Source organism: Sinohyriopsis cumingii, chromosome 14 (genome assembly GCF_028554795.1).
Source record: "Sinohyriopsis cumingii isolate HCF-2022 chromosome 14, ASM2855479v2, whole genome shotgun sequence".
Taxonomy (NCBI): domain Eukaryota; kingdom Metazoa; phylum Mollusca; class Bivalvia; order Unionida; family Unionidae; genus Sinohyriopsis; species Sinohyriopsis cumingii.
In genome coordinates this window covers 71,416,388-71,439,675 of record NC_142974.1, presented here as the reverse complement: position 1 = coordinate 71,439,675, position 23,288 = coordinate 71,416,388, and the positions used below count along the sequence as shown (strand labels likewise).

The following is a 23,288-nucleotide window of genomic DNA, read 5'->3' as shown; positions in this document are numbered from 1 at the left end:
GACTTTCGTTGTTCTGCATCTGGACCAGGTGTCCATCCCGGAGTTCTTTGTCTCTCCATTCATCGTCCATTAGTTGTTTGTTATCCCAACTTAGGAGTGAAGTCACAAAACTTTGCATGCAGTTTTGTTCTGAAAACTAGTTGGTCCTAAATTAAAATATGTCCTCTCAGACATACAGTATGGTTACCGCAGTTGCTGTCTTGAAAATCTTGTCAGTATTGAGTGTAGGTCACATCCGTATTTGGTTTTAAATAAAAGACAATATGACATGAGCATAGTCCTTAATAGAATAATGATCATAATATGTGGAATGTCTGAGAAAAAAATAATTTTCCTATCCATTTCATGCAGGTATTACTCGATATAACATTGTTTAAGTTTGCTAAGGCGGCTGGTCAAAGGCTCCTGTATGCCATTACTGCATGTGGTGGCGAATTCCAAGTTTCGATATTGGCTCAACCCCAAAATATATGTCCAAATATGAAAAATGGGGTGCTATTATTCGAAGGAAACCCAGATTTGAAAATGAACGGCTGTTCATCATAAGTCAAATTTCTACATTAAAATGTTGAGTCTCTGCGCTGAACTTCAGTGCCAAATGATTAAACTACTACATTTAGCTTAAATAGTTTGCGGGCGATTGTTGTCCCTTGAATTATATATTAAGAAATGATACAAGCCCCTGTGAGTATCACTACTGGTTTAGACATATGTTGATTTTACACAAAATTCAATTCTTGTTTATACAGTAGTATATAATTTTGAAGGTCTTTTTGTCAAAATTAAAATCAGCCCATTTGTAAATAGGTCTTTTGAAATGATGTACTTTTTCCAAAGCCGTCTTAAGGAATTTAGGTTCTGTGGAACACCTTGTTTGTTTAGGGTTTTATTGGCAAAGATTAATTTTAGGGTATAAACATTTTTCTTTCAAAATAACATTATAATACTTGGCATTTATTTATATTTTATACTGTGATAGGAAATGTTTTCTTTGTATAACATGCATATAGATTACTATTTTGATTTACAAGTGATTATTCAGATTTCATTATAATTAAATGCTTGAAAGAAAACATTGTTTAATATGTTATTGATTCCTTATACCAACATAGTGGAGTTCAGCAAAGTAAAGTTAGATTTTCTGTTCTGCAACTTGAAATGACTTTAGATGCCAATTATTGTGTATATGAAGTAATATTGTTTCTATGATACATGCTGTAGTCTTGTTTCTATGATACATGCTGTAGTCTTGTTTCTATGATACATGCTGTAGTCTTGTTTCTATGATACATGCTGTAATCTTGTTTCTATGATACATGCTGTAGTCTAGTGCATGATCATATATCTGACAATGAGGTTTTGAGAGAGTCTTCAGGAAGAAATATCTTTTGATTTTAAAAAAATCTGTTTTATAAGCTAAAATGTTCTTTAATTCCATTCAGAGTAATGGTCATATGTGAACCTTGAAAAAATAAATTTCTGCCTGTAAAACACTTTGTAATTGCTTGGAAAGTTATCTGTAAAAAGCCTGGGAACCATGTCTGGTGTAAATAGAAGCCTCGAATATTTAAAATCCAGAAATGTATAATAATGAAATCATAAAAGTTAGGTTCCTAAGTTCGTAATATTTTAATCATAAAGGCAAAAACTAGATTCCTAAGTCCGGAATTGTATAATGACATACATGCCAACCATTACGCTTTTGGCTTAATCATTACGCTTATTTTCACTAAATTACGCCTTACGCGTAAACATATATGGATTACGCTTTTTCGGTATATCCACCTTCCCAAAAAAATAAATTGTTTGTTTTCTTGTTTTTATTAACATCTCATTAATCCCAAAGACCGTATTTGAGAAAAGACGGCTTCTATGTAACTACAGTATAAGAGTATGCTTGTCCGTGCACTTTCCTAACGGTATTATGTTCTATTTATAGCAACTACCCTATTACCCAGAAACATGCTGGTTCTACTTTCAAAATTTCGACCTCGTATTCTATTTATAGCAGCTGTATGGCTTAGTGAGGAGAGAACAGACTGGTTTTCTAATTTTTAATCTTTACTCGCATATTCTTTTTTCTAATTTATATTTAGTACAGAACCAGTCTATTTTTATTTGGCATTAAAAAGTATAATTTATTTTAGTCAATGCATGTATGAGAGCAAAAATATCTCCTTTCAGATAATTTCACAGATGGATTAGAAAAAGGCCAAAAATAAACAAGACATAAAATAACAGAATCCTCCAAAGATGAGGACACGAGGGCAGCATCATGTGACATCTATTACAGGCCGTGTGGAAATAATTGTACTATTTGGCACTAAAAGTCTTCAGATGTTTTCTAGTCGATGTTTGTGTTAGAGCACATATATTTTTTCAAAGAATTTCACAGGTGTATCAGAAAAAGACAACATAAAAAACAAATCCTTCAAAGGTGAATACATGAATGGCATAATACAGTGTTCCATTCTCGGGCACAGGGGCTCATATCGTTGCTTGAAATTGACCTGTCATGCATGTACTATATAGTACATGTATGACAGGTCTCATCAGTTTTAAGCAACGATACGAGTCCCTGTATTCTAAGGCAGCATCATGGTCATTGCAGTGCGGAAAAGATTTTAATATTGGGCATGGTGGTAAAATTTATGTGGAGAAACACTTGAAAACAAAGAAACACGTTGAATTAGCTCATCTTACGAACTCCAATACTAAGGTAACTATTTATCTACAGCAGAACTAAAGTGCGGACATGAATGAATGTTATAAAAATGCAGAGGTGTTATTTACCGAGTTCTTAACAGAAAGGTAATGAAGATCGTGCTATTGGTGCAGAAGCAAGAGAATTAATAGAACACAATTCTGCTCTAGCTGTGAAGGTGTTTTATGATATAATGTTAGAGATTATTATGCTACAGCCTGTGATTACATGCTTCAGAAATTCCCCTTTGGAGATGGTGTGCAAAACATTCATGGTCTCAGCTGGTACAAAGTGTTTTAAAATGCAACATGAAAATTTGTTGCTTTTGAAAGCTAAAAGTGCTACATATGAAAACTTGAAGCAGTAAAGGATGTTAAAAGATGAGAGGGGCAAATAAATCATTGTTTATTGAATTTTTAGCATATTATATGTGGATTCCTCTTTTTCTGCTTGGCTTCCTCTTTTTGTCCACTTGGATTACACTTTTTCCTTGTCAGGGGTTGGCGTGTATGTAATAATGAAACAATAAAAGCTGGATTTCTAAATCCTTAATTGTATAATTATTAAGTCATAAAAACTAGATTCCTAAGTCCAGATTTTACATATCTGTATAGAAAACACATCTGATATTACTGTAACTGAGCAACCAAGATTTTTAACACAGTCTGTCTTTTCAGGCACCAAGAAAACTTTCACCAAAGACGAAACGGGCACAGTCAAAATGGGAATCAATGAAACCAGTACTTTGGCATGCAACTAACAAGCAGCCATTATTACCATCTCCTCCCTTTCCAACACAACGTAAATCGGTATTTGAAAGACTGGGACCACGACCTAAGGTTCAGGAGCATGATCATGTTGACGTGCCAAAGCCTGCCAGTGTACAGCTCAAGAACATTACAGATTTTAAAATAGAGGTAGCACGTACTCCATCAGGAACAGGTCATGCAAGAAGAGTAAAAATTGGTGGCAGCGAACGAATGTTTAATGCAGCTATGTCAGATGCTGCAAATAAAAGGGTAATTTATATATTTTTTCCTGGTTGTTCGACACATATTGAATGAAAAGTTCTCCACTGTTTTCTTTAATTTCTAAGTGAATAACGCAGCCTACCTCTGCAGGAAAGTTTTACATGCGACAAGCCTGCACTTTCTTTTCCCAATTGTAACACACATCCGATTTTGAATGTCAGTCCTGGTCGTTCGGGTCATTTCACTTTCAATCAGAATTAGAATGAATAGTTTATATCTTATCTGTTTTGTGTGTTGCAGAAATGGTTCTTCTGTTTGCATTTGGGTGTGTACACTGCAAACTAACATATCATGGCATGAGAGCACCTCAGTTATTGAAGATCTGACCATTTTCTCATGATTGCTTGGTAGAAGTTTTGATCTGATAGCTCTGAGAAAGGCATTTTGATGATAAACTGTCAGTTATAAGAATTTCCCATTTAATTTTCATTATGAATAATCTTCATTGTGGATAATTTTTATAGTTTCTATTTAATCAACAAAAGTTTTTTTTTTATAGTTGACACCATTGTGCCGTAGAGTAGCCCTTTATGCTGCTTTCATTGAGCATGTGGTAGCCATATTATGTTAACTTAATAGCTCCAATTGAAAGATCTGTTTGACAGTGATTGCTCTATGGCTCCATTTGTAAGATCTGTTTGACAGTGATTGCTTATGTAACGTCTTAAAGCTCATGTTGTCTAGTGTTATTGCATGTTTTACTAGCTGTATTATCAGAAAGGCAAAATGTTGCAAACATTAAAATAACCAATTTGTCATGATGATTTTCTCGGGCAAGACACCACAGTCTGTGAAACATTTTTGTAAAGTCTGCCTTGGTGGAAACTGAATATGGCAGTCACCTCAGTGTCCGTGTGAGTGAGCATCCATCCAAGCACACCCAACGAAGATTAAGGTCCATGTTAAAATTTTGTTACTCTCTTAAATAAAAAGATATTTTCAAGAATACGGCATTTCTGGTTGCTATATGGACGTCTGTTTATAATATAGACATCGTGTAGTATGAGCATACTATTGATGATGATGATGGTAATAATGATGATGACTGTAGTGATGATGATGACGCTAGTGATAATGTTGGATGTTTTAATTTGGAGCAGCACATGAGATTGTATCGTGCCAAGGTCATTGGAGTAAAGTACCTTGCTCAGGGACACTCCCCAGTAGCCGATCAGGGCTGATTCACTGTTACCATTTGAACTTGTATCTTCTGGTGGCAGGTCTGGCTTGGTAAAAACTAGTCACTGCAGTTTGCCTGGCGATGATAGGGATCCACCATTTAAAGGAAATTAAGTGTATATATATATATATATATATATATGGAGGGTATAACACTTTTATAAATGATGTTCAGGTTGAAACATTCCAATGGTCTATTCACACATGCCAACCATTACGCTTTTTTCCACAAAATTACGTCTTGCGCATAAATGTATTCAGATTACGCGTTTTTTGTATGTCCCCCTCCCCCAAAAATTTATAATTTGTTTTCTTATTTTGTTAACATCCCATGAATCTTTCAGACCGTATTCTAGAAAAGACGGCTTCTATGTAGCTACGACATAAGAGTATGCTTCTCCGTACCCTTGCATGCACTTTCCTAACAGTGTTATGTTCTATTTATAGCAGCTGGTTTATTTCCAGGAAACATGCTGGTTTTACTTTCCAACTTTTGACCTTGGTTTCTATTTATAGAATCTGTATGGCTTAGTTAGGAGAGAACATACTCTTTTTCAAATTTTTTAATCTTTGCTTGCAGATTATGTGTTCTAATTTATATCTGATACGAACCAGTCTGTAGGTATTTGGCACAATAAGTCAAGTCATATTTATTCTAGTAGATGTGAGTATTAGAGCAAAAATGTTTTTCATATAATTTCAAAGATGGATTAGAAAAAGAAGAAAAACCGAATCAAAGATGAATACATGAATTACCCAATACAGTGTTCCATTCATGGGCAGCTTCATGCCCACTGCAGGCTGTGTGGAAAGGATTTTAACATTGGTCGTGATGGTAAAAACAAGTAAAAAACTGAATTAGCTCGTTTTATAAATCCAATACTAAGGTAACTTGTAACTTCTCTTTTTAAAGCAGAACTTATAAATGCATAGGCGTTATTTACCAAGTTCTTAATAGAACAATGACTACCATTAGCAGTAGAAGACTATGTTGGTCCTTTGTTCAAACGATTGTTTTCTGATTCCAAAATTGTAGAAAATATGCATCTGCAAGAACAAAATTATCTAATATTGTTAGGTGTTTAGCAGAAGATTGGGGCATTTAGTATTGCAACAGACAGGAGCAGTGATTATGATGACAAAAAGTTGTACCCAGTCTGTTTAAGAGATTTTGACAACAAAAAATGGCACATTCAAAGTCGGAGTGCTTTTCTGTTTTTTAGCAGAATTAACAGTAGATTCCACTGGAGAAAACATTTTTTATTTGCTTGATAATGCTTTGAATAAATATAAGTTGGCAAAACTGTATGGGGTTTTCAGCTGATAATGCATCAGTGATGACTGGAATTCATAAAGGAGTTGCATTCTATATTTTGAAAAATGTCTCCATCCGTGTACATACCAGGTTGTCCTTATCATATGATGCACCTTGCTGCAGGAAAGGCTGTTGATAAATTAGAAGGAGAACCCCTAAAGGATCATGTTGGCATTCTACCTGACAATGTACTTCATGTGGACAGAATTGATGTGCATTGGCAGCTTATTTCCCAGCTAAATGATCCAATAACTGGAAGATATAAATCTACTCTTCTTTGTCAGGTTATGAAAGGAATATTGGTTTTTTACCATTCTAATGCTGACTGAGAGATTTTCAGTATTGTTAACAAAAATAAAACTGAATTCAGATCCAGGCTCAGTAACCCAGCACTTGGTTCTCTACTGGTGTGCAAAACATTCATAATCTCAGCTGGTACAAAGTGTTTTGAAATGCATTATGAGAGACTGTTGCTTTTTAAAGCTCAGAGTGCTATTTATGAAAATTTGAAGCAGTAGTTGATGTTAAAAGACCAGAAGGGGTAAGTAAATAATTTTGTACACATGCTTATTGAATTTTAGTATGTTATATGTGGATTACTCTTTTTCTGCTCGTATTACTCTTTTGTCCATTTGGATTACATGTTTTCCTTGCCAGGAGTTGGCATGTATGTCTATGACTCAAAATCATTCATTTAAAAAAGTCTTCTTACCCTGACTCATGTATTGAAATCTCTTGAATCTGTTATCTTTTTTCTATGCCTTAATTTCATTTATTTTAATTCTTCCTTTACATTTTTACAGCAAACCAAGTTTGCAAGCAAGTATGAGGTACCTCCACGTTTTCATCGACAGCAAGCTCAAATGCCTGGTAGCGCATCTGACATTGATGGTGCTTCTGGAGGTACAGAGTCAATTTAACAGACCTAGAGTGTTACCTTGTAATATTTTGTTTTGTCAGGACTGCTCCATTGGCCTTCAAGCATCTGCCTTGGATGTGAGAGGTCATTTGTTTAAACCCCAGTCAAGTCATATCGGATGACCTATAAAAATGGTACTAACAGCTGCCTCACTTGGCTCTCATTAGTGTTAGGACTGGTTGGCTTGGTGTCAGGATAATGTGACTAGATGGGACATGATGCTACATGTATGTGGTATGATGCCCTAGTTCTAAACATCACTATAAACTGTCACACTGCAGACTTGATATGACTAAAATTTTAAAGCTGTGTTAAAAATCAAAACCACACACACACATACACTTGTTTTGTCAAAATTCTCTCCCCTCTATCCAACAAAGATTCCAAAACTCGTTTAAAGTGGTCTAATAAACATTTCAAACATTTGCCATCAGAAAAGTCAACATCATGTGGACACTTGAGCCAAATCCTAGTACCTGACCACTAAAGGTTGGTTGGAAATGTATCTTTCAAGAAGCAAGGGTGGACATTTTTATGTAAATTCTACCCATCCATCCACCTAGTGTTCTTCAGGGATAATGAGTATCCTTCAAGACTAGTGGACTCGTTTGTTGTTTCAAGAACACACATGGTTCATTCTGTAATGACCAGTTACAAACATTGATGGGGGGACCAAGTGGCTGGGTGGTCTTAAGCGCTCTCCGTTACGGATCACTGCTGTCTCACCTCTTTCTGCGTGGGTTCGAGTCTCAGATTCGGCTGATGTGTGTATGTGAGAAAGCTTGCCAGTAGCTTCTCATGGGTTGGTGGTTCTTTCTGGGGTTTCCCCGGGTTCTTCCTCCACCATTAATACTGGCCGCCATATATAGCCTATCGTGTGCTGAAAAATGGCATTAAAGCCTACAACAACAACAACAAACATTGAGACATTTACCATATATTTTCACTTATCATCAAGGACCAACTGCAAAAACAACATGGACTTATCTGCCAGTGCATAATGTGCCAGAATATCAGAGTACATGTTGTTCATTATACAGTTTAGTCCCCCAAAAATGCACAGATTCAAATCTGCAGTTATGTGAGGGCAGATACAGTTCGGCAATGTGCATTTAGATTTGACTTGAAAGTGTGTCAGTATTGTAGTTTTGATTGTTATGTAATTGTAAAAACAATAATTTCTAATTGTATGTCACTATTTACAGATAAATGTAACAATCAGACTAATATTGTATTGTTTTGAAATATGCAGAATATAAATTAGAATATTTTTTTAATTGAGTAAGAATACACATCTGTTGAATAAAAAATTGTTTTGAGTTTCCTAACCTCTGTTCTAGCATTGGAAACATTAAGTTATACAGATATATTCAACTTTATGCTATATACAGTACAGCTGATGGAATTTTTCATTTCACCACACATAGTAGTGTGGCAATTAATTCCCTATTGCCTAGACAGCTGTTCCTGCCATTTACCTCCAGTTGCATGACTTCTGTTTCCAGTTACTGCAGATGCAAATGTATGTGCATTCCTAATTAAGTTTAATTAATTTAGCCTAGCAGTTTTGCATTGTCATGGAAAGTAGCAGATACTACTGACATTGCTATGAATGTTACGTTTTTATGTTTTCAGAAGGTCAAATCACGTCTTGTAAATAGTTTGGAACAAAATCATTTTAAACAGGTAATCATATTTCAGGTTCTGTCCTTTTTAATAATAATAATTGTTTCTTAGGCAATCCAAGAGTCATAAAGAATGAAAGACAAAAGAACCCCTATAAATGCTATAATTTGGTATTAGCTGACTCGATTAGCTAACAAGTTCTTTATTTGGTCGAATTTTCATTTATGCCAATCAAACAAAACATTGTGGTTACAAAGAATGATTAAACAGAATTCTTGTAGAATTAAAAAAACACTTTATCTCTCCCTGAGTCCATTGTTTATATTTACCACAATGGGAGAGAAAGGGAACCTGCAGGAGAGTTGCTGCTGTTCTTTTAGGTTATCAGTCTTTAGATGAAATTAAGATGTGAACGACCATTACAAACATGCCGGATCAGGCATGTACATTATGTTCAACAGATATATATGTGAAACTTCATGTATTTAGGATGACCTTTTGTGATTGCTATAACCAGTAATACAATTTTGATAATTAAAAGACTAAATTAGTACAGACTAAAGAAATGAAATCTTAGCATTCTCTACCTAAGTCTTGACTGCTTAAGACTGACTTAAATTTATTTTAGTGCCTCTGAGCACATGATCATGCTTATTGCAGAATTCAATAAAAGTTAACATGTAGAGTAGTGAAAGTAAGTGCAAAATATAAGTAATTTTTGCAGTACATTTTGTGTTTGTATTGTGGTTCTAATCCATATTGATTTTGTCATTTTTGACAATAATTTTGACTAGCAATAGAGCCCAGTTAGTAGCAAGAATAGATGCATCTTTTTCATGCTTGCTGTAAATCTGGCATTTAATATATAGACTACACTTTTTATGGCCAGATTAGCTTTTTTTGCCAGCAATAATTATGCTTATAACTTTTGGGGGGCTGACATGTATGTGCATGGTGAGATGGTGGAAGGTTGTTTTCTTGATACTCTCCACAATCTCCACCCCACCACAATGCATGGAGAATTGAAATATTGTGTTAGCTGTACTGAATCAGTATTCCTAGGTGAAGGCAGAAAATTGATTAACTTATAAAAATACAAACAAATAAAACTGGCGCTGGCTTCGTAAATACATTTACTGGATACACATTTAGTCTTAAATGGTTGATTTTGTACAGTAAGCAATGTCAGATTGGTTTATTACTTCAGTTCAAATGTAATGATTATCATGCTGTTTGGTCTTTCATATTTACATTTATTGATTAATAATTAATTACAATGTGAATGATATGAAAGAACTATAAACATTACTCGTATCTTAGAGGTCCTGAATATTTACTCCAAACTCTAACTTTTATGCTATCACCTTGCGCAGTTTTATGCAATATTTATACCGTCCCTTTTTTAATACCTTTTCATCGTTCTTCATTAACATACACCATTTACATCCTCGTTGATCGAGAAGCTTTATTTTTCACTGCTACCATCTTATCATTTTAATTTTAACCATCTGGTTGATATGAGACTTTTTTTAACTTTAATAGATTATACATAAAACACTTTATTTGGCACTAAATAGCCTAACATTGCTGATGCGCCATTAAAATACAATCAAACAAACAAACATGATTAAGAAAGCAAAAAAGACAAAACACTTTTATTGTAGATTTAGTTAAATAACTTGGACACTGTTATATATATAGTCATGAAACTTGATGAATGAATTCAACCTTGAGAGAATCTTTCACTACAGGAAACATTAGGTCACAGTGACCTAGTGTTTTACATTACCAACATTGCATATGAGTTTGGGTTATGCCATTCCAATGAATGTGTGAAAGATTGAATTATGCTGAATTCTTATTTAAATCTTGAGAGTGTCATAATAAATAGAAGATAATATTATATCACAAAGTGAGCCTGTATGTGACAGTTTTGTTTCTGAATAAATCATTACAAGAGAAAATTGCATTTAGCATATTTAACTTATAAAGTTTATATTGTTGAAGAAATCACATGATTTGCTCCACTTTTGTACATCACCCCATGATCACCTTGTCCTGTTGCAGATGATGGCCAACAAGGGAAAAAGTATGTGTACATTGATATGTACAGGGATTACTGCAAGAAGAATAGATTCCAATCAGAATCCGTCAACACATTCAGAATTAAGGGGTCTGGCTTCGTCAGTATGATCACATTATATGGCGAGACATACGGAAATGGAGGTTAGTATCTAAGATGATACACAATGTAAGTGAGAATTCCATATACTGTACAGTGCTGATCACAAATATGAGTTAATTATCAAAAATTAAGTTAGAATCCTTGAATAAGTTTAACGTCATTTGATATAGCATATATATTTACTTACCATATATTTTATTACAAATCCAGCTGCAAATAACATAGACTTTGATTTTCAGTCACATAATGCACTGGCAGATTGGGGCATGATTATTATTTTTTCTGCTGGCTACTCCAGATTGCATAGACCCATTATGTTGTGGCAGATCTGGGTCTTTGCAGTTGGACTTGAATTTAAAACTGCTCAAGACTGTTATTTGCGAAAAAAAATTATACATTTGTATGCAGTAATATTTCTGTAGTATTGCCAATACGTATTTGTTGAAATTGGTAACAAAAAAAGAAAAGAATGTTTTTCGATTTATGGTCTGTTACCTTTCACATAGATCAGAGAATGGGGTCTCTTTGTTGGCCTAGTGGTCTCAAGTGCTCGCCTATGCCTATCAATGCCATGTCATCCCTGTCTGCATCTGTTCAAGTCTTCTTGCTCACGGGAAAGTTTACTAGTAGCTTCATGTAGGTGGGTGGTTCTTAATGGATGTTATTGGGTTTTTCCTCTGTCAGTTATATTGGCTGCCATATATAGCCTATCTTGGGCTGAGAAATGGTGTTAAAACCAAAAGAACAAAAGATTTGAGAAGGTAAAGGCTTTAATTTGCCATGGATTAGTTTATTTACTTGCAACGTTTCTTCCAAAACCAACAAATTATACAAAACAAACCCATTCATGTTTGCACAAGATTAACAGTAATCTTTAATGTTAAAACCATGTCTCTTCTGGAAGCCTGACAGTTCTGTTATTGAAGTGGAGATGTACCAAAGGGAAGTGACTCTTAACATATAACTTACTAGGAGATGCAACTTGTATAACAAGCTATGTAATAGTGTCAGAAGCTAGCTAATTGTGTCACTTGAAACTTGTCAAACTGACAAGGAAAGATTCCTTCATTCATCAGATAAAGAAAGTTCAGTTGTGGGACTAAAACCTTCTCTCTTATCTGATAAGATGACTGTGTTTATTTAAATAAAGTCAGCTTCCTTTATTATTTTTCCTTTTTCTACCTCCATTACCTTTGACGTGGAGTATAATGATTTGGTCCAATCAACCTGTCCATCTCGCTCATCTGGGAGGATTGTTAGCAAGAATGCATAAAAGCCAAAAGAAATGAAATTTTGTGAGCCTGTTTTGAACCCTATGTAGATGACCTAATTGGACTCTCAAAATGTTATTGCAAGTTTCAATGTTTAAAACATTTTTAACTTTTTAATTTGTATAGATGGCACAAATAGGTGAAAACCGCTTGAGGTATGCAGATTAAATTTCATAGGCATATTTATGGTGGCCTGATAAGATTTAGAGAGATTTATTTTTTGCAAACCTTTTAATATCTTTTAAACGTATCCATTTATGCAAATATTTCAACAGTCTGAGAAAAATTTTTTGTTCAAAAATAATTTTAGTGCAGTGGGGAAAAAATATTTGAGATGGAAAAATAAAGTTTGGTATGTGTGCTTTTATTCATATGTTGAAGATCTTGTTACATTTTCAGGTTAATATTGCAATTGTCAAACTCTTTAAAAAATTTCATCTATTTTGGAATAAATGGGGAGCTTTTGCTCTGCAGTGGAAGTAAAACACAAATCTAGTTACACAGTAGTGTCCTTTCAAATTGTATCAGCGTTTGCGAGGCAAGTAATGGAGGGGCAGTTGATTTGGTTTTGTTATTAAGACAAATAGAGCAAAACATAAAACTGTAGCCCTGCAACTGTCTTTAGAACACATGCCTGTGCAGAGCTAAATACGAAAAATTTGACCCAGAAATTGATATTGGACAGTTAATAAAGAAATGAAGCATATAGGTAAAATATAATGACAATACAACCTGTAGGGAGAAGTATAAACCTATGGGCCTGCACATGTGATGCTGGAATAGAATTTGGACGCAGAGTTATACCTAATGATGGTTACCAAGAAAAAAAGGGATAGCAGATGATCTCTGTTGCAATGCTGCCTGTTGGGAAGGCTAAGGATGCTGTGGTGAAGGAAACTCACATGAAGAGGGGAAGAAAGCTCTGCCCTACCACCGCATAGGTTAGCAGACATCTTTTAAGCTCCCTTTAGCTAAAATTAGTATCTGGGAGGACTGGATTTGCTAGGTAGTAGTAGTTCTCCTAAGATATTATGATTGGGTAACATATTTAAAGAAGAAAATTTGCAATGATTTACACATTAATTATATGATAACCTACTCCCTAAAACTGTAATAAAGTTAATCAAATTACAAACATGGTACTCAAAATAAATCAGTTTCTTATTATTTGTCTTTAAGTTGGTGAAGTTACACAAACTCAAAATGCCGTGGGTTTTGGGCAAGAAAATATTGTTATGTTTTATGTATGAAACCATAGTTGTCATGGCAGATAAAGCAGAAAATCCAAATTTGATTGTAGGGTACACTGTTTAACATATTGCAATGCATATACAGCAGAACTGAAAGTTGCTTGTCCCCTCAATTGCAACTTTGGACTATATTCACTCTTCAGTTTTGAAGAGCACTATTGGGATCTAATAATGTGTAAGGACTATTGTTTGCCTTACTATTAGTTTTCTTTCATAGCATGTATATAGCTACAAATGCATTTTATGTGTGATTGAAATTTCACAGTAGATTTGTAAATTAAATTGAGAAAAAAGTTTTGTAAACTATTTTGGAAGATTCAAAATCATATATGTCAAAATTCTAGAGTATAAATTAATTTTATTTATTTTTAGAATTTTTTCCTACGGCAAAGGAAGCTGAGGATGCTGCAGCAAAGTTAGCTATTCAGAGTCTTGGGCTAGATAAAAAAGGTAAATATTTATCCCTGTATTTGTCTATCTGCCCATACATCTGCTGTAAATTCAATTTATTTGTGGGTACAGGTATTTTTTTCATGGATGCTGTAGGGCACAAATTGATATATCTGACATGTAAAATATCATAGCATGCAGACAAAAATAAACCTATGCACGGTGTTAATATTTCTATTCATCTCTGTGATTATTTGTCCATCTTCTTGTTCTGGGTATTTTACACTGATATTTTGACTTGAAATTAGGTAAAACTATTTCAGATGGTTAGTTCAGTGTTGCTAACATGTTACTCCTGATTTAAGTTGAGTCCATATTGTACATGTTGCTGTCTTCAAAAATTTTGCTAAAGCTTCAAGTTTCAGATATTCCATGCACATTTGAATGATAGTACTTATTCACTGTGAGTGCAAAGGGTTAAGTAGAGCCATGTATTCAAATATACAAAGAACTATTTTTGGTCACTAGATGTGATCAGAAAGAAATGATTAAGATCTTATGACTTGGTTATGTGGTGCAAGTTTTTTGTTTTGCAGTGTTCATAATACACCACACTGAATTGAAGACAAAAAGTTCAGGAATCTTATTTATCGAGGAGTAAAATGTCTAATTTATAAAATATTTATCTATAGCTCTGTGTATCTTTTTTTTTTCTTTCATGTTTGTATAATGTTTATTTTAAGCTCACCTTTTGCAGAATTAGACCCCCAAAACCCCAGTGTAATTTTATAGCAATAGAATTATATTGTGTTTCATTATAAGGCAATCTTCTATTGCTCTTATGGATGGTAGTATAACAGGGGAGAGCAATGTTACATGATGTAACAGTAAAGCACAATGTTTTATGATGTATTGTAACAAGGGAGAGCAGTGTTGTATAATGTCTAGAAACAAGGGAGCATTACATGATGTTGTGTAACAAGGGAGAGCCGTTTTACGTGATTTATTGTAATAAGGGAGAGCAGTCTTACATGCAGTAAGAAAGGTTAGCAATGTTGTATTATGAAACAAGGGAGAGCAGTGTTGTATGATGTCTATTTACAAGGGAGCATTACATGGTGTATTGTTAAAAGGGTGAGCAGTGTTGTATATCTAGAAACAAAGGAGCATAAGGGGACAGGGTCCAGAATTAGCACCCCAAAACCCCAGTGTAATTTTATAGCAATAGAATTATATTGTATTTCCTTATAGGGGGCAGGGTCCAGTTTTTATGTACAAATTTAATGCCGCAATCAGTGACCTAGTATAAAAAAAAAAAAAAAAAATCAAATACACAAGTGAGGTCAAAAAGGTCCATATTTTTAGATACCTATATTAAAACAAAGCATAAGAATAGCATTCACTTGACCAGAGAAGTCAATGGCAGTTCACAGCAGAAGAGGTTTATGCACCCCACCCCTATCTTATACATGCATTTTTCACATCCAAATGCCATTTTTGACAGCATGTGGTGCTCACAGTGCAAACGCAAGCCCTTTTCCTGGATGAAAGTTTTGAAAAACATTGTCTACTAAATAGTTTGATGCAATTCAGAATAGTTGTCATCCAAGCCATTTTTGAGATACTCTAGTTGCCTTGAACCCACGTGTCTACTGCTATGTGAGGCTAGCTCTTCTTCCTAGCCAGCTATTGGTATTTCACTATCAACATACTGCAGAGCAACTATGGAAGGTGTACATGCCTGACATCAATTTCAAGAACAACACAAGCCCAAAACACCTAGTTCACAAATATATCCATATCTATAAATACTAAACAATGTTAGCTGAAAAAGTCACACCATAGCCTTAAGTTAAGAAATTTGCCAGGGTCCAATTTACGAAACTGGACCCTGCCACCTAATGCAGTATATTGTAACAAGGGAGTGCAATGATACATGATACATAGTAACAATGGAAAGCAATGTTATATGATCTGTTGTAACAAGGATAGCAATGTTACATGATGTATTAAAAAATGGGAGAGCAGTATTACATTATCTCCTGATATAGGTGGTGCTGTACAGTTTCATAATTTTGCATAGGGTTAGGATTTTAAAGAAAAATAATTTCCCCAGCTTTCCTCACTGGTTAACCTGGCTATTTAAAAAAAGATCTATTGAAAGATGGGAGAGCAGTATTACATTATCTCCTGATATAATGATGCTATAACACATTTAGATTTAATTTGTTAAGGTGCAAAGTATCACATTATGTCATACTGGGTAAATATTTCTTTACATGATGTTATGTAACAGTAGCAACAACTCTTTGAATTTCTGGCCAGTCCAATGCACTGTTCAAGAAATTGTAAATAATTGTTGTGTTCCATTATTTAATGGGTACAGTCCTTTATTTGTGATCATTGTCAATGAATTCCATAAAACAAGTTGAATGTATCCTCTGTATTGTGTCTGTTTGGTTTATGCACAAGTCCTTTGTTATTATTGAAGGTATATAAGAATAAAATGCGTTATTTGTGTATTGATGGCATGGAAGATTGGCTTTTGTTGCATGTTTGGGATTGAAGATTTGGTGCATTGACTTAAGGACAAAAGTATTTCCTGATTTTTGGCAGTATTGGTCATAGACTAGAAAAGCTTATTGTTCATCTGTCATCAATCTCTAATCTGTGCCATGAAATCTTCGTAATAAATGTAACAATTTCCAGGCCAAGGAAGACGTCCACGAGTCAATCCTTGGCATGTACAAAATTTGCTTAATCATTTTACCATGCAATGTGTGCACCATATGGTCCAAAAGTGTATGGACTATGGTTATGGCAAAAGTTGACCATTGCAACGATGAGAGGATGACAACAACACACAATTGTACAATTCATACAGGCAATTATAATAAAATAGACCCCATTTATAGGCAGCACATGTGATGAAAGTCCCGCTGCATGTCCTGGCATGGACTTTGGACCTCTTGGGTTTTATTCAGATTGAACAGATCAATCCTATACTACTGTGTTGCTGTCATTGATTGTTCAACCATCCATGCCATCTGTCAAGCCAGTCCAGCTGTCTCAATCCGGGGATTTTACCAAAAGATCTGTCCATTTTGCAAAGCCATTAGGATACTTTTGTTCATGCCTGGTCTTTTCATTCATCGCTACAGCTTTCAAGGTACTATTATTTATGCCTGGTCTTTCATTCATTGTTTCAACTATCAGGTTACCATTATTCCTGCCTGTTTACATTCAACGTTGCAGCTGTTAAGGTACTATTATGTATGCCTGGTCTTTTCATTCATTGTTACAGCTATTAAGGTACTATTATTATTCATGCCTGGTCTTTTGTCTCGTCATAACATATATCAAGATACTATTATTGGTCTTTTGACTGGTCATTACATCTATCAAGGTACTATTATTATTCATGCCTGGTCTTTTGACTCGTCATTACATCTATCAAGGTACAGTGTGACCCCGCTATAGCGCGCTCCTTTATGACGCGAATTCGGATATAACTTGGTCATGGTGTGGCTCCCGAAATTTCATATACATGTATTTTTCCTGTGCACAAAAAAAAATCTTAAAAAGTGCGAAAAAACGTAAAGAGTTGCTTATCATTTTGGGGAAGAGATCGCGTATGAATAAAACAAGACGATCGTGGCTTGGCTCCTGAAATTTTACATGCATTTTTCTCGTACACGAGAAAGTATTGTCTTCTTAAAAGTGAGAAGGAAAAAAAATGCATTAAAAGTTTGTTCTGGGATCTTGTAGGTATTCGCCAATGTCGCAAACTTGGATTGTTTTTCCTTATTGGCTGCAAAACATATCATGTGGCTTTTTATTTATTGGTGACATTGTTGGTTGTTTAAACTTTTATATACGACCATTGGTTTGGAGTGCAGAAATTCAGAGGCCCCATGAAAGGAAGCTGCAAACTGGATATAAAATGCACTGAAATTTATCTTTTGTTACATAAACAAATTCTTTGTACATACTGACAAACCATCTAAACAGTGCATTGTTATATCATAATCTGCTTATCTTGACATCTAGCATGAGTTCTGTATGTTGTGAGATATCCACTTTTTTGTTTTGACATTTCTGGATACCAGACGAGGCATTGTCTCGTAATCTATCTTTTATCTGATTTTCGGCCACTCGCTAGTAATTATTATATTTACAAAGACTGACATTTGTATGTGGATGGTAAGTAAAATTTCTCTTCTTTTCACTCAGAATTAAATCCTTCAGAACACTCAAATTTTCTGTAATAATCCATGTCATCATAGCACCTGCGTCTCTATTGTCCGTTGAACCTTTGTTAATTTTCAGACACATGCGTGGAAAGCAGCATCATGTTGCTACCACAAATGTAAAAAGAAAAAAAATACATCTTACTTATTGGTTTATTCATTAGGCATGGAGGGACAGTAACTAGAATAGTCTAAATGATGGCCAATTCCTTTTTAAAAATGTACCCAGATAAAATAGTTTGCTGAAATTTCAAAGGAAACAGATTACTTTTGAAGCACCAACTGCTATGAAAACATACCCAGCAAATGGAAAAAATACCAGTCTCAATCATGCAATACATTTGATGTTGCTGCCACAATAAGAAATGGGCATTCGATTGGTTCTCCAAAGCTGTCCTTTAGCAGTGACTTCAATAGCGCATGCACCCTTCATCAAAGAAAGCCGACTACAATCTTTCAATAACAGCAAAGAACTTTTCTTCAAAGGAAGTCAGTACCAAACTTAAATAAAAGTGATGGAATCTGGTGGATTTTTGCATTTTCCAATGTGACTGGAACACGTTAACTGTGCTGTGAAAGTTTCCTTTTTGCAGGGAGAAAGTTTATGCTTACGAAAACTACCAATGGTGGCTTAAAATGCAAACTAACTTTTACCGACTTGGAACGTACTTCTAAATGTGTTTCGTTATTTGTTACTTGATTGTGCTGTTTTTCCACTGAATTCAGACCAATAAGACCTGTTACAAAATCATTGAATATTTTAAAGTTGTGTGATTGCATATTGTCAATGGAATCACTTGTATTGTGGATTCAATGTATATGATGAGGTTCGCAGGTGAGTACACGGTGTTGATACTCTATTCATGCTATACATTAGACATTTATATATAAACAGGATTCACGTAGATGTACCAATTCATGGTTCTCTAAATAAAGTAAACTATTATATTATGTCTTCTCTGTTTTCACTACCGTTGTATTTCTCATTTAATATGCATCAATTCAAGATGGTAACTGTGTCGACGAAGCACGTATTTTACCGCTTGCATTTATTACACCCCCACCCACCCCATTTTTTGGGGAGTACGTTTTCTTCAGTTAACTGACTTGGTTACATATAACACTTTTCGGTATATAACACGATCAGGTTTTATGGCTACCAACTACCGTGTTATAGCGGGTTCACACTGTATTATTATTCATGTCTGTTACTCATGGTTGGTTCTTTGATGCAGCTTTCAATATTGAACTTTGTTGATTGTGGAGTTCTTAAAAAGATAATGTGAATTCAAATATTCAAATAATCACATGCTTATCACTCATTGGTATTTCCTTGTTAGCTTGGCCCTTAATTTCTTGGTTTTTAGAAACCATGAAATCCACATAAATTGTTGTCTTTTTAAATATCTATTTATTTATTGGCTTCAGACAAGAAAGTTACCATTTGTCTGGGAATTTACTGACTTTAATAGTACTTTCGTTATTTTTAATATATTTTTTCATCATTTGTCATGCATCTGTTATCAATTCTTTTATCTCTTTGAAGTTTTGTTGTACATGTTAGACAGTGGGTGTAGATGTGCCTTCAGTGATTCATCTGTTCAGTAGTTTTAGAAGCCTTGTTCATTTTTCAGATATCCATTCATCCAACATTAACACTTTTTATTCCAGAGCAAAACTCTAGATTAAAGGATGAATATCCAGAAAATTAAATTGTTGACAAGTCATACTGTCTCCTACTATATCAGACATTTGGGTGGGTTTGTGGACATATGTGACTCATTCTTTTTGTTTTTATGCTGTATATTTTGATTTCTTTGCTCTCCTATCCAGATGGTGTGCAGGAACAGTCAATCTCATCAACAGGAGTGTCTAATCTCTCTACTGAAGAGTTGTTGGCAATCAAGAATAGAATTAAACAGGTGAGTCAGAATTTGTTGTCATTAAGGTTAGGGTGGATGGAGAGGGGAGTGGGGATGGAATATTAAGATAATTTTGTTCATCATTTTGTTTCTCAGTGATTCCAAATTCAGTCCCTGCTACTGGTATGTGTTGGCAATTCTGGGGGTAGTGGTTGTTGGGTTTCTAGGTGTTCTCTGCTTGCCACAACAGTGATGGTCCTGGCGTTTAAAAAGCTGTCGCAAAAAAAATCGCCAAGCTCAATATTTTGTCGCCAATTTTCAAAAAGTGTCGCCAAAGCAAGTAGTGTACATTTTTCCAAGTGTTAATTTAGTCTATTAATGTAACAGGCAATGAAAATTACAAAAGATGGGTTAGTTAATAATTTAATTACAACAAGCATTAACAAAATGTTACAAAGTGTTACATGAAGATCCGTCGCGATTTTAGGGCTGCCCACTTGTTGAATGCAGTTTCAAAGTCTAATTTTTCACATCTGTACATGCTGATTCTCATTAAATTCTCGAGAGATGAGATGCAGAGCTTATTTCTGATGTCAGTTTTTATGAGGTTCATCATACGGAATCCACGTTCACAGTCTACAGTGCTGACAGGTGACACTAGTAGTCTCTCAGCAGCACCCCCCCCCCCACCCCCCCGGGCTAGCTTCACAAAGCTTGTAGCAAATTGCTTCCTAACTCCCAAGAATGATCACTGAATGCTGTATAAATTTTCTCGACAAGAAAAATAGGTTCTCCATTCCCACGAATGAAACGTACACGAGTCAACACCTGGCAGTACTGGACCATATATATAAACATAAATTCACACCCAAGTTAGGGATTCTTTCACTCCTGTATTTTGAGAAATAAATAATTATTATTAATTATGCAAAACTGTTTTTTTTTTTTTTTTTTTTGCTATTTCTTGTTGCGGAGTTTAAGTCTCTGATGGCAAAAGGAAAAGATTAATGAGTAAAATGCTGCACTGGCAACAGATGTAATTGTGATTGAGATTTTTTCCATTTGCTTTGTATTTATACACAGTAGTCGGTACTTCAAAGGTTATCAGTTTTCTATGAAGGTTCAGCAAAACTATTGTATTGGTATATGTATAAAAAAAAACAGAAGGATTAGCCATACAATTAATTGTATCTGTTCTATTCGCGTCTTCAGAAGTCGGTCAGTTGTAGGTATAGTGCGGTAGCGTGATTGACTGTATCGCAGCATACAGTCCTCAGCCCAGATGTCAGCATAAGCAGATTATGATGTAACAATGCACTGTAAAGATGGGGTTGTCAATAAGAACAAAGGATCGTTTGTGTAACAGATTGATTCCAATGCATTGCTTAGTCAAGTTTGTGGCTTCCTTTCGTTCTGCCTTTTAATTTATCCAGTCCAAATCCATGATTGTATGTACAAATTAAATAACCAAAAAGTATGTCGCCAAAAAAATCGCCAGATGGGATATTTTTGTCGCCAATAAGGAAAAAAAATCACAATTTGCGACATTGGCGAAGCCCAGGACGATCCCTGCACAATCTTAGAAGAATGCACACATTCTTGGCTGATAAGAATTCCTCAGAGAAGTTACCCAGTACCATCTGTACAGTCAGCCTCCAACAATAATGTTTACTTTTTAGAGTTACTTGGGATGGGGATAAGGTCCATCATTTACTTTGTTTCCTAGAGGTTACATAATGTCGATTTATGATGTGCTTTATAATTATTTAGAAGACTATGAATCTGCGATCACAATGATGCTAGGTCTAGGATTTTCGTTTGAATAGTAAACTTTGTTGTCTTTATTGCTTTGATATGCAGAGAAAGTTAGGTTGACTGGTCCAACCCTAGCTATATGCCAATCTTCCCCCATTTTATTTTCATTGTCAGTGAGATAATGCCTAATGGAACAATGCAAAGTTTTTATATGTTTTATATGCATGTTGTCAGATTTGTTGCTGATTCAATTGCCATCGTAATTGTTGTTGGTTTGTAGTTTTCTTTGGTACTTTTTCAAAGTACCCTCAACTTAAACAAGATTGATTTACAAGTTTTTCAAAGAATTTACACATTGACTTATGATGAACTGAATGATACATCCTTGGATAGTTTACAGTGATTCTATAACTCTAAAGTAATCAATTGCTTAAGCAAAAACATGTTTATATGTTCAACATTAGTAAAGATATTTTAAGTGGACCTATTCATTACTGAGTCTATTACAAGATGCAGGAATGTACTGGCACAACACCTGTTCATCATCGGTTTCCTTGGATATTTATTTCACAGGTTGACATCTTATGCTGTTAAGCGAAAGTGTTGTATAATCTTGCGGATTCAGAATAAAACATACTTTCTTACATTTTGAAGTTTATTTCATCTTTTATTCTGAATTTCATCATTTATATTAGTGCTCATAAAAACGTGAAGGATTTAGGATGTTACACAGTTGCCGTAACAACATCAGTAACAATAGATATATCAACATCAGTATGCTGCAGACCTATTTTCATTTATGGTTTTATTTATAAAAAAATTAAGATTATCATCATTGTATAATATTTCATGATTTTTGTGTTTACTGCCATGACAGTTAGTAAATCTAAAATATTATTTTTGCATAATTTTTTGAACACGGTTTTCAAAATATTTTATTGCTGAAATTAATTTCATTTGAAGCTAGCAACTCACACAGTAACCACAAATACTATTACTATAGTGTGAAAAGTAGCACATATGCTAAGTTTTGAGTCAATTCCAAACAATGTAGACTCTGATCTGCCACCACATATCACAGCAGATCCTTATTTGTTGTTTGTTCTACTGATTATTCCACATCTGCAGGCAGATTATGCCATGGCAGATCTGAGTATTTGCAGCTTTGGAGTTGGACTCAACTTATAAATGAGTGTCTATGGTAGTTGCATAATCATTTAGTAGAATGTTACATTATACCTGTCAGTAAGAGTCTCAACCTGTAACCCGCATCATTCTAGGTTTAAGTTGACCAGTGAGTATGGAAAAAGATTAGATAACCAAGCGGGGTATGATAGATGACTAACACAGAGATGGGGAAGTTTTACACAGATAAGATTTGTACATGCCAAGGATTGTTCTTTTCACAACTATGGTAAAGTTCAATTTGCTGTTAGTCTCATAATTCCAGTGAAGGTGAACCATAGCACTAAATAAGCTACTTGTACTTCAGTGCCACAAAGCATCAATCCAAACCATAATCAATGAAGGTTTTACACAGAAAACGATTTG

General features: G+C 34.7%; 1 protein-coding gene across 5 annotated transcripts in view; it reads left to right on the top strand.

Annotated features, from left to right (window-relative positions):
• The window catches only part of LOC149784108 (tudor domain-containing protein 7-like), a 144,480-nt gene that overhangs the window by 24,284 nt on the left and 96,908 nt on the right, over positions 1 to 23,288 (top strand). For all 5 annotated transcript variants that reach the window (XR_016413747.1, XR_016413746.1, XM_089932204.1 and 2 more), the window contains exons 5-9: positions 3,382 to 3,723; positions 7,033 to 7,132; positions 10,842 to 11,000; positions 13,853 to 13,930; positions 19,954 to 20,042. Coding sequence is in view for 3 of the 5 variants with exons in the window: in XM_089932204.1 (XP_089788330.1) it covers positions 3,382 to 3,723; positions 7,033 to 7,132; positions 10,842 to 11,000; positions 13,853 to 13,930; positions 19,954 to 20,042 (768 nt within the window). In the remaining 2 variants the exon portion in view is untranslated. The remainder of the gene's footprint in view (positions 1 to 3,381; positions 3,724 to 7,032; positions 7,133 to 10,841; positions 11,001 to 13,852; positions 13,931 to 19,953; positions 20,043 to 23,288) is intronic.